This window comes from Schistocerca serialis, chromosome 5 (genome assembly GCF_023864345.2).
Source record: "Schistocerca serialis cubense isolate TAMUIC-IGC-003099 chromosome 5, iqSchSeri2.2, whole genome shotgun sequence".
NCBI lineage: Eukaryota > Metazoa > Arthropoda > Insecta > Orthoptera > Acrididae > Schistocerca > Schistocerca serialis.
In genome coordinates this window covers 323,050,221-323,066,054 of record NC_064642.1, presented here as the reverse complement: position 1 = coordinate 323,066,054, position 15,834 = coordinate 323,050,221, and the positions used below count along the sequence as shown (strand labels likewise).

The window sequence follows — 15,834 nt, the reverse complement described above, 5'->3', positions numbered from 1 at the left end:
ACTGCTTCACAGCCTGTGCCATATGGATCTTTCCCACCAACACCAGCTTTTTCTGAATTGCGCAGCTGGGAACTTTCCTTGCAATACCTCCTACATTCCCGTAACCCTCCTGGCTTGAACCTTCGTTAGACTGTCCTCACCCATCCAGCCCCTTCCCTGTTCCCATTCCAGCAGTACACAGCCATCATTTCACCGCCACACCCAGTATTTTAATTACTTTTTATCCCCCCCCCCCCCCCCCACCGTCCTCCCCACCTTGTCTCCCACCCTCTGTCTAAACTGCAGCACTTCATTGTCCGCCACCCCTACCATACTATCCCTCCCCCTCCCCACCCCAACCTCCTCCTTACGCCCACCCAGTCGCCACTCCCATCGTGCACTGGTGCTGCTGCTCGCTGTGTGGTATCAGCTGTCTGAGACTGCAGACATGTGTGCAAGGGGTGTGTGTGTGTGTGTGTGTGTGTGTGTGTGTGTGTGTGTGTTTTACTGACAAAGACCTTAATGGCCGAAAGCTATAATTGTGTGAATCTTTTCTTTGTGCCTATCGCGACTCAGCATCTCTGCTACATGGTGAATAGCAACTTTCCTTCTCTAATATTGTTACAGTCCATCCTGGATTTTCCATTGTTTGATTTGTAATATGTTTTGATAACAACACTGAAAACACATGTACTTTAACAAGATTAATATCTGTGTATTCTATCTTTGTTTACAGGTATCAGGCCAGGGACATGTTTTATCATGCTTACAGAGCATACATGGTGAGTAATGTGTATTGCTTCATTAATAATGTTGTTTGTGTTTTGATAGTGGTGATGGTGTAGTTATGTGCCGTGGTTATGCTCAGCACCTTGGTCAAATTAAAAAAACTTTGACAACTTACATCAGCACAATAATAAAAATTCAGATCTTACGCTAATTTGTTAAGTTTTTATCCTACTTCATATTCTTTCGATTTTATTCGATTTCTTGTGTTGGTAACTATGTTGTCTGTCTTATTTATTAATTAAAGAAATTTTAGCTGTCATTAACAGTTGGTCATCGAACAGTGGCTATACAAGTTAGTGCAGGGTTATGGTTTTCATTCATTAGACTCCAGTGTTTGTTGGAGATCTCTGAACGACCCTGTTGGAATTCTACACTGAATGAGTTGATACAGTGGGAAACAATATGTTCATGTTTGATGAGGAGTGGTATCAAGTTTATTACGACTTAGTCATCTTCAGATGTACTGTTCCTTTAATTCTTGATTGTATCCCTGTGGCAACAGTTCAAAGTTTGACAGATACTGATGTTTATCTGGAATTTTGTGAGAAATGTGTGTGGGTACAACCAGTTCACAAACAAAAAAGAAAACAAACTCTACCATGAGTATATTTCCTTTTGTTATGTTCCAGTATTGTTTTGTGTTCTTTTGTAGCTGTTGATTACTGAGATTAATATTGTAGTATGACATTAGTATCCTTGCATACCTGTAGATTTCCTTCAATTTTATGCATTCTGAGTGTGGGAAGCTGCTATCCAGTAGGTGAGTGTACTGTAAGGATTTTGATCTGTTGTTATGCACTGCTCAATGATATGTAGTATTAATCACTAGATACAGTAGATAATGCCAACACACACATACTTTTATAATTGATAGTCAAAATGAGAGCTAAGCATCTTTCATAGAAGTTATATACCTTTATCTGATACACTGGAATACTAAGAATTTTTGTTATGTGCAGAACCAGTAGTTAAAGATTTTTGTAGAAGTAAGAACTGTACTGGAAATAATTTCTGAAGATTTTCTTTCCATTAAGGAAACATAATACCAGCATGGGGCTGCGTATATCCCTTTTGGAACATATGTTACAGTGGTTGTCTCAAACCAGCCTTTAAGTGTTTCTTAGTTCCATCTTTTTGTTTCCATGCCACAACTCACCACTCTGTTTTACAAGTGAGACCTGCTTCATCCCCATAAACATTTGAAGTATGTGTAACCAACATTTGATACAGAAATAATAAGGTTAGTTATAAATACCGAAAGAGGCATATGTGGAGCAGTGTGAACTGGAAAGCACAGTTTAAAGGTCCTCTTCATTGCAAGAAATGGTGTGGGGGGTGGGGGGAAGAGGTGTGTGCGTTGCATGTTTAGATTTGGAAAGTAAATTAACAGTGGACTAGAAACATTTTCCTGCTGCCAGTAATCGATTGCTATTTGATTGATAGGCTAAAAATGCAAGGAAACCTCAAAAAATTGGGTGATACGGGAGGAGGGAGGTGACAACATAATAAGAAAGAGACATAGGCAGGAGAGAATACATCATGTAAATAGAAAAGAAGTGGAAGATTGCTCTGGAAGAGAATGGAAAACCAAAAGGCCAAGAACTGTAGAATAATAAAGACCAGGTGAATGTTGGCCCATTCCCTATATTCAGGGCTGCTAAACACTTTCACTGAGAGTAGGTTTTGTGTGCCCAATGATAGAAACAAAAACCCTGGTCCACACTAAATAGAACTGATGACTAGACACACTTCTTACTTCTCAAATATTGTCCATATTATTTTTCATTTTCCTTTAATGTGTAAGTTTGTCTTTAAAGCTTTCCTAGTTTTTCTGTGCTGTGCGGGTTTATTGTGGTGGTGTAAGGATTTAGTTTTCACACTGATAAGTGTTACCATTTTCAAAACTGTTATTACTTCTTGGATGTTATATTGTGGAGGATTTCAGATTTCTACTTTTTGATTTTAATCTCTCCAAAACAAACATTGTATATTTAAATAAACATAATTATTTCAGGAAAATGCATATCCTGCAGATGAACTGATGCCTTTGAGTTGTAGTGGTCGTTGGCGTGGGACAGAGCCAAGCCGTGGTGATATAGATGATACACTTGGAAAGTACGTATGTTTATGCCTTAACAATACAAATACATGAAATCATTCTTAGCCTTTTAACATATATTTAAGTCAGTGTGACATTTAACTCAGTGTACTTGTTTTGTCAAGCAACAAATAAATCTGTTGAAGGTTGAACTGAGAGAGTACTGTAAAACTAATTTGGCTTCTTTGTGTGTGTGTGTGTGTGTGTGTGTGTGTGTGTGTGTGTGTGTGTGTGTGAGAGAGAGAGAGAGAGAGAGAGAGAGAGAGAGAGATACTAGGAGCTATTCTGATGATGCGGTGGTAGTAACAATGATTACCAAAGTAAAAAAGGCAACCAAAACAATTGGAATATATTATTAGTAAGCTAGATAAGGTGTCAACAGTGTCTTATCTCGAGAAGACACTCGAAACAGTAAGCTTTGGGCAGGAAAATGCACCTCAAGTTTTGAAGAATTGTTGACAAAGCACTACCTAGAGGAACAGTTCGTAGTGTACAGTCGCTGAAAGAAACTTCTAGAGGAACCAGCTACTGCTTAGTAGATGTAAAATGAAACAGGGGCTAGATAGAGAGATGCTAGATAAAATGCATTTCATTGTCAAGAGGGGATTAAATGGAAGATTACACAAGTACTGTAGCAGCATTTTATTGCAAGTCCTTGTAGAGACTGTTGGTAACACCGAAGTTTCAAGGGTGAGTAATAAATGGGAATGTAGCAATACACTACAGTTCCTACACACTGCCCCTGAACAGAGAGCAAAGACAATATTATACTAGTTACATAACACACAGAGGCATTTAAACAGTTATTATTCCCCTGCACTTTGCAGTGCTCTGCAGAGTATAAAATAGAAATGGCCATTGCAGGTTATTTGCGTAAAGTAGACTAACAACCATTTACAATTGGTGCTATCGAGGACAATAATAATTATAGGCATTACTGCAAGTTTGCTTTATAAGCAGAAAAGTAGCTGCTGCTCTTCTTGTTACACTTCTTAGCTACTGTTTTTGTGTAATACTTCAAAGTAAGCATATATGTAACTTTACACAGAACACAATCATCTGTTTGTTACACTTAAAGTCTGTTAATGTTAATATTAATGTCAGTGAATTTACATTTTTGAGTCCATATGTTCTAATAAATTGTAGCGACAAATAAGGTTCCTTTAAACTTTCTTGGGGATTAAGAAGCTTCAGCTGTATATTTTTTTTTTTTTTTTTTTTAAATCGTATCACAACTGGTTTTGTGGCACTGAAAATCACGTCCTCTGGTGACATGGAACTAAGTCATAAGAACTAACCTGGAACATGGAACTCAACATTCTTTGTCAGACCAAGATAATAAACTGCCATTAGCTTGGTCTGACAACAAATGTTGTTGTTGTTACATGTCACCATAAGATGTGGTTTTCAAAGCCACAAAACCAGTTGTGATTTGTTAGTAAAACAGTTTAAATACAGGTAAAACAACTTCTTAATACTAAAGATGTTTACTCACAGCTTTGGTTTCCCAGTCTGCAAGGTTTTCTGCCTTAAACTTTATTTATGAACATTTGAGGTTTTCCAGTTTCTTGTGTGATGGATGCCAGCAACCTGTTAAAGATTTTTGCGTAAAAATATAAATTGCATACTGAACGTGGGTCAAGGGTAATATAATTGCTGTTTAGATTATTTTTACTTCTGTGATTGTTCATCCTGAATCAACCCTTTTCATTAATTACATACACCATTAAATATCTTAATTACTTAGAGGACAAGTATATTGTCATCTAAGGGAATGAATCCTGAGGTCCTTGGCTAGGGTTCTGTAAGATCAACATTAAATAATTATCTTACTGTGCACTTCTATGTAGTAAATACTTTTCTAAACATTGCTGCAATGCGCCAGTAGATTAGGCTATAGGACACTATTCAGTGAAAGTATAACCAATTGTAAGCATGTTAGACTATTCTCGTATTTGTAGCTGGTGCATTATCAGTATGCTTGTATCATCTGCAAATGTAACAGTTTTGAAGAGTCATCCAATGCCTTTGGTAAATGATTGCTGCAAGTCATATGAACAGGAATGGGCAAAGTACAAAAGTTTTCAAGAGTCCATGATTAACGTGTAATAAGGAAATGTGCTTCTGCCTTGAATAAACACAATGTTTCTTGTTTTACCATTCAAACACGTTTCACGATGTTTCTCCATCTTCAGTAGATTTTATTTCGTTATCTGTTGAACAACATCCAAAGAATTTATGCGTTATGATATTTACCAGTTCTTGGGATTATGGTAATCACATTACTATAAATATTGACAGAAATATTAACATGAAAAATAAATATATACCTTATTAATATTCATAAGTCTGTCTGTTGCTTGTAGCACAGCTATAATTATTGCCTTCAAGTATGTCATCCGCAGTTAATAAGTGTTTTATTACATAATTTATCCAATTTTAGACCTGATATGATGTTATTGATATTTTTCTGTAGCACTACTTTCATTATATTACATTATATTTTTTGTTTGCAAAGTTTTATTTTATTCTTTGACTAGCATTTTTAGGTTACAGTACTATTTTTTGAAAAAAATGTTGAAATATATGCTGATTGTGATTAGACTTTGTGAGATGGTGAGTGGAGATAGAGAGAGCTGACTTCTTTTTGTAGATCTTGTGTTTTCATACTTCTGCACAATATTCAACTGGAGCTTGCTAATGCACACTGTTTCACTGTTTGTGCGCATGCGTGAACATGTGTGTTTTTCTGCAAATGTGGAATGACTGTTATTATTCTTAAGTGCCCTTCTGCGTTCTGTGTATCCAGTGTTAAAATTTCTACTGTTTGTCCAATGTAAATTGAGTTGCAGTCTTGACGCATGAGTTGGTGGATCCCAGATATGTTGCATTTGTCTGTGTTCGTGTTAGTTGCTTTTGTATTAAGTTGTCTCTTCTATAGGCAATTGCCAGTCCTTGTTTTATGTTGCCTATTCTCTGAGATGCTTTGTTGTAGTTAGTGTGTGCCATTTTTTTGTGGATGCTTTTTTTTTTCAGCTGTGTGTGTGTGTGTGTGTGTGTGTGTGTGTGTGTGTGTGTGTGTGTGTGTGTGTGTGTTTCATATTCTGCATGCCTGTGGATGTATACCAGTGTTGCTCTGTTTTCTGCTGCGTGTTGAGTGCTTGCTTCAATTTTGTTTTAATTTTTTTGATTTAGTTTGTCTATCAGGTTTTTTTATCCATTTTCAATTGCTATTTATTTGATGATTTGTAGGTGATGTTTGTAGTTGTTTTCATTGAGGGGAGTTTTATTCAATGTGTAGCATGTGTCAGACTCCAGCTTTCTTGTTGATAGTGGGATGGTTTGAAAGTTGGTGTGGTTGTGCTGTTTCTTTTGGATTTTCTGAATATGGAAAATTGGTGTTGGTTATTGTATCTATGTATTGGGATGCCTAAGAAATGTTCTTTCCTGATTCTAAGGTGAATTTGGTCTATGGGTTAACTGTGTATATATCATTGTGGTTTCGTTTTGTACTGTCGAGTGTTTCGCTAGAGGGCATATGTTGTCATCTACATAGCAACACCAGTATATTATTCTGCTTTGTTTGGGTTTCAGTATGGTTCAGATATTTTGATTTCAGTGTGATTTAGGAAGATGTTGGCTAGGATTCCACTGATTAGTGATCCAATGGGGAGTCGATCCTGTTGTGAGTAGAAGGGGTTGTCAAATGTGAAATTGTTTTGTGATTAATTATAGAATGCTTGTTATTTCTTTTATGTGCTGTTTGGGAATGTCTTTTTATGTTCTAATTTGTGTTTGATGATGTCTGTGGTTTCTGTCATGGGACTATTGGTGTGCATGGATATGATGCCAGATAATGTGAGTTTTGCTATTGTTGCTATGTATGTTGATGTGTCTGATCTGTTCTATAAGCTCTTCAGTTGCATATACTTCTGTTGTTTGTGTATATATTATGTTTCTGTAAGTATGTGTGTTTTTCTTTGGCTAGCTGATGTAAGGGTGCACCTCTGTAATTTATGAGTTGGCGTATTTGTATTTCCTGTTTATGGATCTTTGGTAGGCTGTTTAGTGTGGGTGCTGTGGTGTTTTTTTCTTTTAGCCATTTTTCTTTCTGTTTCGTGAATATGTGTGAGATGTTTTTTTAGAAGGCTCTGTGACTCTCCCTGGTATCTTTTTGTTGGGTTGCTGATTAGTTTTATTATGTTGTTCCATTCTCTACATTTTAGGGTTTTATTTTTGTACTTCTTTTGCTTTATTATTTTCATGGTGTTGCTCTTGTCTGATTTTTGTGATGAGAACTCTGTTGCTTCTAAGTTTTGTTATTATTTTTCTAGATGTTTTTTCTTCCTCATTTTTTTGTTCCTGTTAGTACTTTATTTTTCTTTTCCTTTATTGTGCATCTGATTTCCTCTGCTGTTAGCTCTCTTGTTAGCCCTGCATTGAAAATAAAGTTCGCATTCCTCTCCTGTTTTATTTTGTTTCACTTTTTGTTATTAGGTTCTCTATTGTCATATGTGTAACCTGTGTGTTGACACTGGATTTATGTTCTCCTCGTAGTAGGTTTAATTCTTGTTGTGGGAATTGTATGTTAGTTAGGTTGGTCAGTCATCTATGGAATGTGTGGTTTGTTTGCCTGTTGTTTCTAAAATTAACTAGTGTGTTAACTTTATGTAAGTGTGTGCAGTTGTTTTTGTTGTTGTTGTTGTTGTTGTTTTCCCCACTTTCTTTCCATTAGAAATTATGCATTATATTTGACTCTATTCATGATGTTGATAAATATTTCTGAGGTTTTTATGATTTGCTGGTTCAGGATGAGTTTAGAACAATTCAAGGGTGAACATATCCTTCTTGGAATGCTGGTATTTAATTTCCCATTTCAGCCAACCCATGTTTGCTTTGTACTTGGCATGTTGTACTGCAAGTGATATACTGTTTACAGTGATGTGTACATACTTAAGTGTTACTTTATGTGAGAGAAAATTTTTGTTGAATTTTGCATTGAGTATAGCCTGCTGCAGTTTTCCTATTGCACTTCTGAATTAGTTGTAGATAATGACTGGCATGGCACCGAGCTTATCACTTTGTGTTCAAAGAAATTTCCGTGACCATATTTGCTTCCCTGTATGTAATAAAGAAATGTAGTTCTGCCTTGAGCAAACACAATTTTTCTTGTTTTACATACCATACATGTTTCAGAGGAGGTTCTCTATCTCATAGGGTTTTATTTTATTATGTGTTGAACAATATACAAATAATTTATGCATTGTGATATTTACCAGTTTTTGAGGTATCTTATTTACATTACTGTAAGTACTGACAAAAATATTAATGTGAAAAATAAATATATAACTTATTATTATACTTCGGTGTTCACAAGTCAATCTGCTGTTTTCAACACAGCTGTAACTATTACTTTAGGGTATGTAATCTGCAACTAATAAGCATTTATCAATGTTTCGTGATGTGTTGTTGTTGTGGTCTTCAGTCCTGAGACTGGTTTGATGCAGCTCTCCATGCTACTCTATCCTGTGCAAGCTTTTTCATCTCCCAGTACCTACTGCAACCTACATCCTTCTGAATCTGCTTAGTGTATTCATCTCTTGGTCTCACTCTACGATTTTTACCCTCCAGCTGCCCTCCAATACTAAATTGGTGATCCCTTGATGCCTCAGAACATGTCCTACCAACCGATCCCTTCTTCTGGTCAAGTTGTGCCACAAACTTCTCTTCTCCCCAATCCTATTCAATACTTCCTCATTAGTTATGTGATCTACCCATCTAATCTTCAGCATTCTTCTGTAGCACCACATTTCGAAAGCTTCTATTCTCTTCTTGTCCAAACTATTTATCGTCCATGTTTCACTTCCATACATGGCTACACTCCATACGAATACTTTCAGAAATGACTTCCTGACACTTAAATCAATACTGGATGTTAACAAATTTCTCTTCTTCAGAAACGCTTTCCTTGCCATTGCCAGCCTACATTTTATATCCTCTCTACTTCGACCATCATCAGTTATTTTGCTCCCCAAATAGCAAAACTCCTTTACTACTTTAAGTGCCTCATTTCCTAATCTAATTCCCTCAGCATCACCCGACTTAATTAGACTACATTCCATTATCCTTGTTTTGCTTTTGTTGATGTTCATCTTATATCCTCCTTTCAAGACACTGTCCATTCCATTCAACTGCTCTTCCAAGTCCTTTGCTGTCTCTGACAGAATTACAATGTCATCGGCGAACCTCAAAGTTTTTATTTCTTCTCCATGAATTTTAATACCTACCCCGAATTTTTCTTTTGTTTCCTTTACTACTTGCTCAATATACAGATTGAACAACATCGGGGAGAGGCTACAACCCTGTCTTACTCCCTTCCCAACCACTGCTTCCCTTTCATGTCCCTCGACTCTTATAAACTTTCAAATTTTAGACCTAATATGGTATTATTGATTTTTTTATGGCTCTGCTTTCATTATATTATATTGATTTGTAAACAGAGTTAACTGTTTCATTCTTTGACTAGCGTTTTTTTATGTTACAGCACTGTTTTTTGAAACATGATAAACAAACTGAACCAGAAAATTAAAATAAAAATGAAAAATACACCCAACCCATAGCAGCAAATAGATCAACTACAATACATAACCACAGGCTACAGGTACACAGAACATAAACTCGTGCAATGCAAACATACGTAGCACATCTGAAAAAGAAACATCCACAAAAAAGAAAAAAAAAAAAGAAACAAATGGCACACATTCACCTACAGTAACAAAGCAGTTCACAGAATAGACAATATATTTAAAAAACAAGGGTTGAAAATTGCCTGCAGAACAAACAAGTCTATACCAAAGAAACCCAGGGCAACTAACGCAATCACAGATAAACAGAGCACAACTGCGATCTACTAACTCACGTGTTAAGACTGCAACTCAATTTATGTTGGACAAACAAGCAGAAATTTTAACATCAGGTACACTGAATACAGAAAGGCACTTATGAGTACCAATAGTCATTCCACATTTGCACATCATCTCTTGGACATGAAATGTAAACCTACAGAGAAAAACACAGACTTAAAAATTTATAAATGCAGCAGTAGCCCTCCACGCAGACTTACAGCAGAGGAGAATTACCTTATTCAAAAAACTGTAGTAGAAGGAAAAGATGTGATGAATGAATACTTACCAATTGGTAAGTATCATAATGCATAAATTCTTTGGGTGTTGTTCAACAGATAATGAAATAAAACTCACTGAATATGGAGAAACGTTCTGAAACATGTATGGGTAGTAAAATAAGAAAAACTGTATTTGTTAAAGACAGAACCCCATTTCGTTATTATGTGTTAGAAAGCATGCGTGGACAAGGAAGGTATTTCAACCATATCCATTCTTTCTGTTTCCATGCTCCAAATTTTGTTTTATTGTTGTAATATATTTTATTATTGTGACCTTCGGTTTTCTGTTTTTGAGATATGGTGACACCTCTGGAAAGGGAAAGCCTTAAATGTCATAAGATTTTAACTGATGCAATAGAATTTTACCATCTACTTAGTCAAAGGCCTTGGCAAGGTTACGAAGCAAAGTTACGAAAATGCCGTAAGTTTAATTAGTCTTGTTTAATTCTACCAGAACTGAGTTTATTAAATCATATATAATTTTCTCTTTAGAGAACCCTGTACAGAACCCAAATTTACCACTGATGTATAATTTTGAATCATCGGGCAGCTTCTTCCACAATGCCCACACAATTTCAGATTCAGAATTCTAATTTAAGGAACCAGTTATCACAATATTCTGTTGTGAAATCCTTTCCTTGAAAATCTGATGCTAACTAAATGATATATTCTCATTACAAGCTGTCTTGTTTCTGTTCTGTTCATAATTCTTCTACAAATCTGTTTTATAAATTCTGAAAAAGTCATATTCAGTATGTCTAAGTTTAATCCTAATGTATTGTTTTACTAGCCAGGATATCAACCTCTGTGTTGATTTTTTTCCTGGTCGCACATTGTCACTGATAATTCTCAATAAAGTTCAGTGGATGCAGACTTCCCTCTTTCTTTTTTGGATCAAACTTTCCTTATTTATTTAACAGTTCAACCTTGTATACCACATGTGGTGACCAGGTCTGCCGATTCTGTATTTGATGCTGCAAAGATTCCAGTTGGCTACAGATTTCTGAAGGAGGAAGTGTTTCTTTCACCTTCACTTGCAGCTTTTATTCAAGAATTTACATATTTCTTTATGTTACTCTGTTTACAGTAAACAGTATCTCTGATTTTTACAAAGTTTTCTGACTTGGTTCTACTTTTTCATCCTTGCAATCTGCTGACTTAAGTTTTGTCATCAGTGCAATACAGATCACATTCCCTCTTAGCTGCAGCAATGCTGTATGTGACTGAATCACTGCTTTCCATGCTTCTGGCTTGGAATAGTTGTTGCATCATGCTTGTAGCAGCTGCGTGCACAAAACTGATTGCAGCCTCAGTGTCAGCTTCACCCGACACTGCAAAAGGTTGGTGTCAGAAAGTGGTTCAGATATTCTGTAATAGGCTGCTTTCTCAATAGTTTTTGAGAACATGGGAAGAATAGAGGTAAGTCTATAATTAGCGGTCATTAGTATGTTTTTAAGTTGAATGAAAATGAACAGATGGAAAAAGTAAGTGAATTATTTCTTATTTTGAAAATAATCCCAATTTCTGGTAATACATTTATCCCACTGTGAGACAAGATCATCAGTGTCTTCATGGAAAAGGTTTTTGCAGTTGCTTACAGAACGATGTGCACCTTTTTGTCTGACGCAAATTGGCGACCATGAATGTCTTCCTTCAGGACTCCAAAAATATCGAAATTGCATGGGAAGAGATTAGGAATGTGTGGAGGATGTGTAATGGCTTTCCAGTGAAACTTGGCAACATGTGGGCCCATCCTCTCTCCATAGGTGAACCCCAAGTCATCCTCATCTGCTGCTGGTCAACATGCTGGTCCAATGTTGCATATCTTTTTACATTTCCTAATATTACTTTCAATTCTTGGCATTGTCAATGTTCCAGATGTCTCTGTCCTGTTATTTTCGTACAGCATTGTAACATGCTTAGATGGATTTTATTTTTACTTTGGGTAAGCAGTCTCGTCCTCCATGGACTTCTTTTGTAAAAGGGACTGTTGACCAAGTAGTTCGATCCCTTAACTCTCACACAACCAAGTAAGTAATTCAGTGTTAACTTACAATCATGTAAGTGCAGCTCTTAAATTTCTGAACTTTCATGTCGTGATCTGGTAACCCTAAGACATCTATGAAAATACCTTCAGATTTTTTTCTTATATTTGAAAAAAAAAGGTAATTTGATTTTTAACCTTTGTGCATTCCAAGTTCCCAGTTTTCTTTTGTTTCTATCCTAAGTGTTGTAACTTTATATTTAGTTATTCAGAAACTCTGTCTTTCCAAGACATTTACCCAAAAAAGGGTGAAGATGTTGGAAACCACAGGGACTGGGCAGCCAGTGCTCTATTTACACTTAATGTTTTTGGAAATTAGGTGGTCATAACTATTTGTAGAAACATTCAAATTTAGACCATCCTGTGTGTGGTTCAATGCTTGAGTCACACCCATATGAGATAGCCCTATCCTGTTCAGTGACTTTTGAAGCACTACATTTACGTGCTTGATAAAACAAATCATCCAAGGGAAGCTATGTGGCTGTCAGCCTCAATTGAATAGTTGGGGCTGCAGGCCAAAATGTTTCTGGCATCCTAGTAATCACTGCATCACCTTCCTTATGAAGGTAATTTGCCAAAGAACCTAAATCACACATGGCATTGCTGTGCTGTAAACTTGGCTTAAAATAGTAGTTACACATTATTCTCCGCCCAGGTTGTTCTGTGGTTATTTGCAGGAGGACACTCTTTGTTTTTTAAAGTGTTTATTACTATTGTTATTACTTGAATTTTTCCCCTATTTTGTCAAATTCTTCCTGAACTCAGTGTCTTCACACTTTTGTCTACAATCTCCATAGGAATGAAGACATCTAGATTAAAGCTAGCAGGCTTGCAGTATCTGTTAAATCCGTTGCCTGATTTAACAAGTTTGATCACCGTCCTGTCCTCTACACTGTTTGGAAACTTATGCCTCCACTGCAGCTTTCAGCTGTTCTAATTCTTCCTGTGCTACTGACTAATCATCTTTATGTTTTAAGGAATACAGCTCCTTCTCCATAATCATGGAGTGATAAACTCAACAGCTGGAGCACCAAAGCCCAGAACCACATCCTTCCAAGCATTTCACTTCAAAGTATCCAACATGGGGAAAAACAATAGGCGGTCATCAGACTTCCGACCCCTTTGCAATGCTTTGCTGCAGTTTTCACACTTCTCCAATTTGTCAATATTTATTTAGCATATCAGATTACTTAATCCCAGAATGAATTTTCTCTCTGCTTTGTAGTGTCCACTGATTTGAAACTTCCTGGCACATTAAAACTCTGTACTGGACTGGGGCTTAAACGTGGGACCAGGTGAAAACAAAGGTCTCTGAAGTTTTGGGATGGCACACTGTTTTAGTGTGCCAGGAAGTTTCGGATTATGTAATATTAGCTGTTCAGTGAAAAATGATGATTAGGTGTTTTTTGCTGTTGTATTAAATCAACAATAACTGGCTTGTGATATTTATTTTACATGAGCAACATTACTTGGTTAACAAAACATTGCATTACTTAAATAGTTGTCCATGAAAGATGTTATTTCGAAAACTAATGGTTTATTCCTTCTTAGTAACAGACAGAAAGGAAAGGCTGATTCAGGAGAAGAACATTTACTGTGGATCTTTGCTGACTCAGTTTTCAGAACGATATTTTGCCCACCTTTTTTATTTTTATTTATTTTAAAAAAAGCACGTACCAACTATGTTCATGTATTAGTTAAGATATTAGGCTCACATTTAAAAAGGACAGAGTTCAAACTCATTTCTAGCCTTCCAGGTTCAGTTTTCCCTAAATTAATTAAGGCAAATGGCGGTACCCACTGTCAACAATATGTTAAACTCTAATCTTCCTTTTCTTCCATTTAGTCTTTCATCTTTCTTCCCACATCCTTCCTTTGGGCCTCATCAAGAAGAGGCGAGTACTTTTGAAAATGTGGTTTGCCCTGCTATTTTTTTCATGTGGGGGTTTCACCCTCAATTGCCATGTGTATTATAGAAAACAGATTTGGTTCTTAGAGTGTGTTAAGGAAAATGATTTTGGTATTTATTGAACTATACTTACTAGCCATTAATATGTCAGCATTAAACACTAAATTTCTTCATTTTAGCTAACATCATTTTAGTATAGGGTTTTACCTGTAATTTGAATCATTTTTAACTAAAGCCAGTTGGTAATGTTACGTGTATGTATTACTCAATTGTAAAAACATTAAACTTTAATGATGCTTTTGTTACAGTTTTTCTTTGACACTGGTTGATTCAATGGACACCTTAGTTGTAAGTATTAGTTAGGTACTTCTGTGATGATTACAGTAATGGACACAGCTGAACGAATATTATATAAAGCGTTTTGTGTTCTAGGTTCTTGGTGACCTGGAAGAATTTGAATATGCCGTGAAGCGTGTGTCAAAGGATGTGTCATTTGACAATGATGTGATAGTATCAGTTTTTGAGACAAATATTAGAGTACTTGGGTGAGTAAAGTATATAATTTATCAAGTCTTGTCATCATTTTTTGGATTTCTGTCCTTTCATTCAATCTTAGTTAAAGTTCGTGAAAGCAGATACAATGATGAATGAGTTAATGAAAATTTAGGAAGATAGAACTGTAATCTGAAACATTTGCATTTAAATGCCAATGTATCAGCTACAAGCTGATGGCATGAGTAGCATATGTTCCAACAGTAGTTGCAGTAAGTATTTTTCTGTTGATATGTTGCACATTCAAGTGTTGGCAAAAACAAAGTATATTGTTTTGATGTGATTGTTGGTATGTAGATGGAATGCAACTGAGTGGCTGATGGGTTAAATATCAGACTACAAATACAGAGGTCAGGGGTTGTGTCTTCGATTGGCCCTGTGATATTTCTCTTTACTCACTCCTTCATTAGCCTCTAGCCGTAAACTTTATACGTGAAATGTGACAAGCTGGATGTGATTTGTTGTTTATGTTTAAACTATAGGCCCTCTGTAACTGGTTAAATCAGCTCAAATGTCAGGAGGAGTCAAGGACATATCACCTCCAATTGAACTGCTCAGAGTAAACCACAAGGGTGTTTGAATGCAGTCTACAATTTGAGGGCAGTTTTACCATATAAGGATGACAAGATGTCTTCATCTTGAGGTTGAAGCTCTGTTGTCTGTGTTTGCTTTAACAATACGTATCTTGTTTTTACATATTGTTTTTCGTCCCAGACATGTTTCACTGCAGTTGCAGCATCATCGGTGGGTTTTTTATTTTATGGCTTCTTGCTGTATTAAGTTTTTACAGTGTCTGTTTGTCTTCACAGTTTGTCATATTTTCTTTTTTCTCATCTTCTTCACTGTAAAGTTCTGTGTATTGAGTTGTCGCTGTCACTGTTCTCCAGCAGAAAATGACATTGAATAAGATGGGAAAAAAGAAAATGTGACAACTGTAAAGAAAAACACACTATAAAAATGTAATACAGCAAGAAAACCACACCATGTGGTAAGAAACCATAATATAAAAACCCATTGATGATGCTGCAGCTGCAGTGAAACATGTCTGGGACAAAAAACAAAATTGTGTTTTTCTAAAGGCAGACCCCACCCAAAAACATATGTAAAGATGTCTGTTGTTTTATCATTCATTTGAAATATCACATTTTCAAATGTCACCAGTGAGGAGAGGGTAGATTTCTGTTCACTACATAGAGGAGGCACGGAGTTGAACATGGATACAATGAAAAAGGCTTCTAAAATATTTAAGCTATCAGCCAGAGCTCTTCTTCTGAAATGGA

At 36.2% G+C, this 15,834-nt stretch overlaps 1 protein-coding gene across 1 annotated transcript in view; it reads left to right on the top strand.

Annotated features, from left to right (window-relative positions):
- The window catches only part of LOC126482394 (ER degradation-enhancing alpha-mannosidase-like protein 3), a 207,291-nt gene that overhangs the window by 24,129 nt on the left and 167,328 nt on the right, over positions 1 to 15,834 (top strand). The window contains exons 2-5 of the mRNA XM_050106508.1: positions 716 to 761; positions 2,783 to 2,883; positions 14,311 to 14,350; positions 14,435 to 14,547. Coding sequence (XP_049962465.1) covers positions 716 to 761; positions 2,783 to 2,883; positions 14,311 to 14,350; positions 14,435 to 14,547 — 300 coding nt within the window. The remainder of the gene's footprint in view (positions 1 to 715; positions 762 to 2,782; positions 2,884 to 14,310; positions 14,351 to 14,434; positions 14,548 to 15,834) is intronic.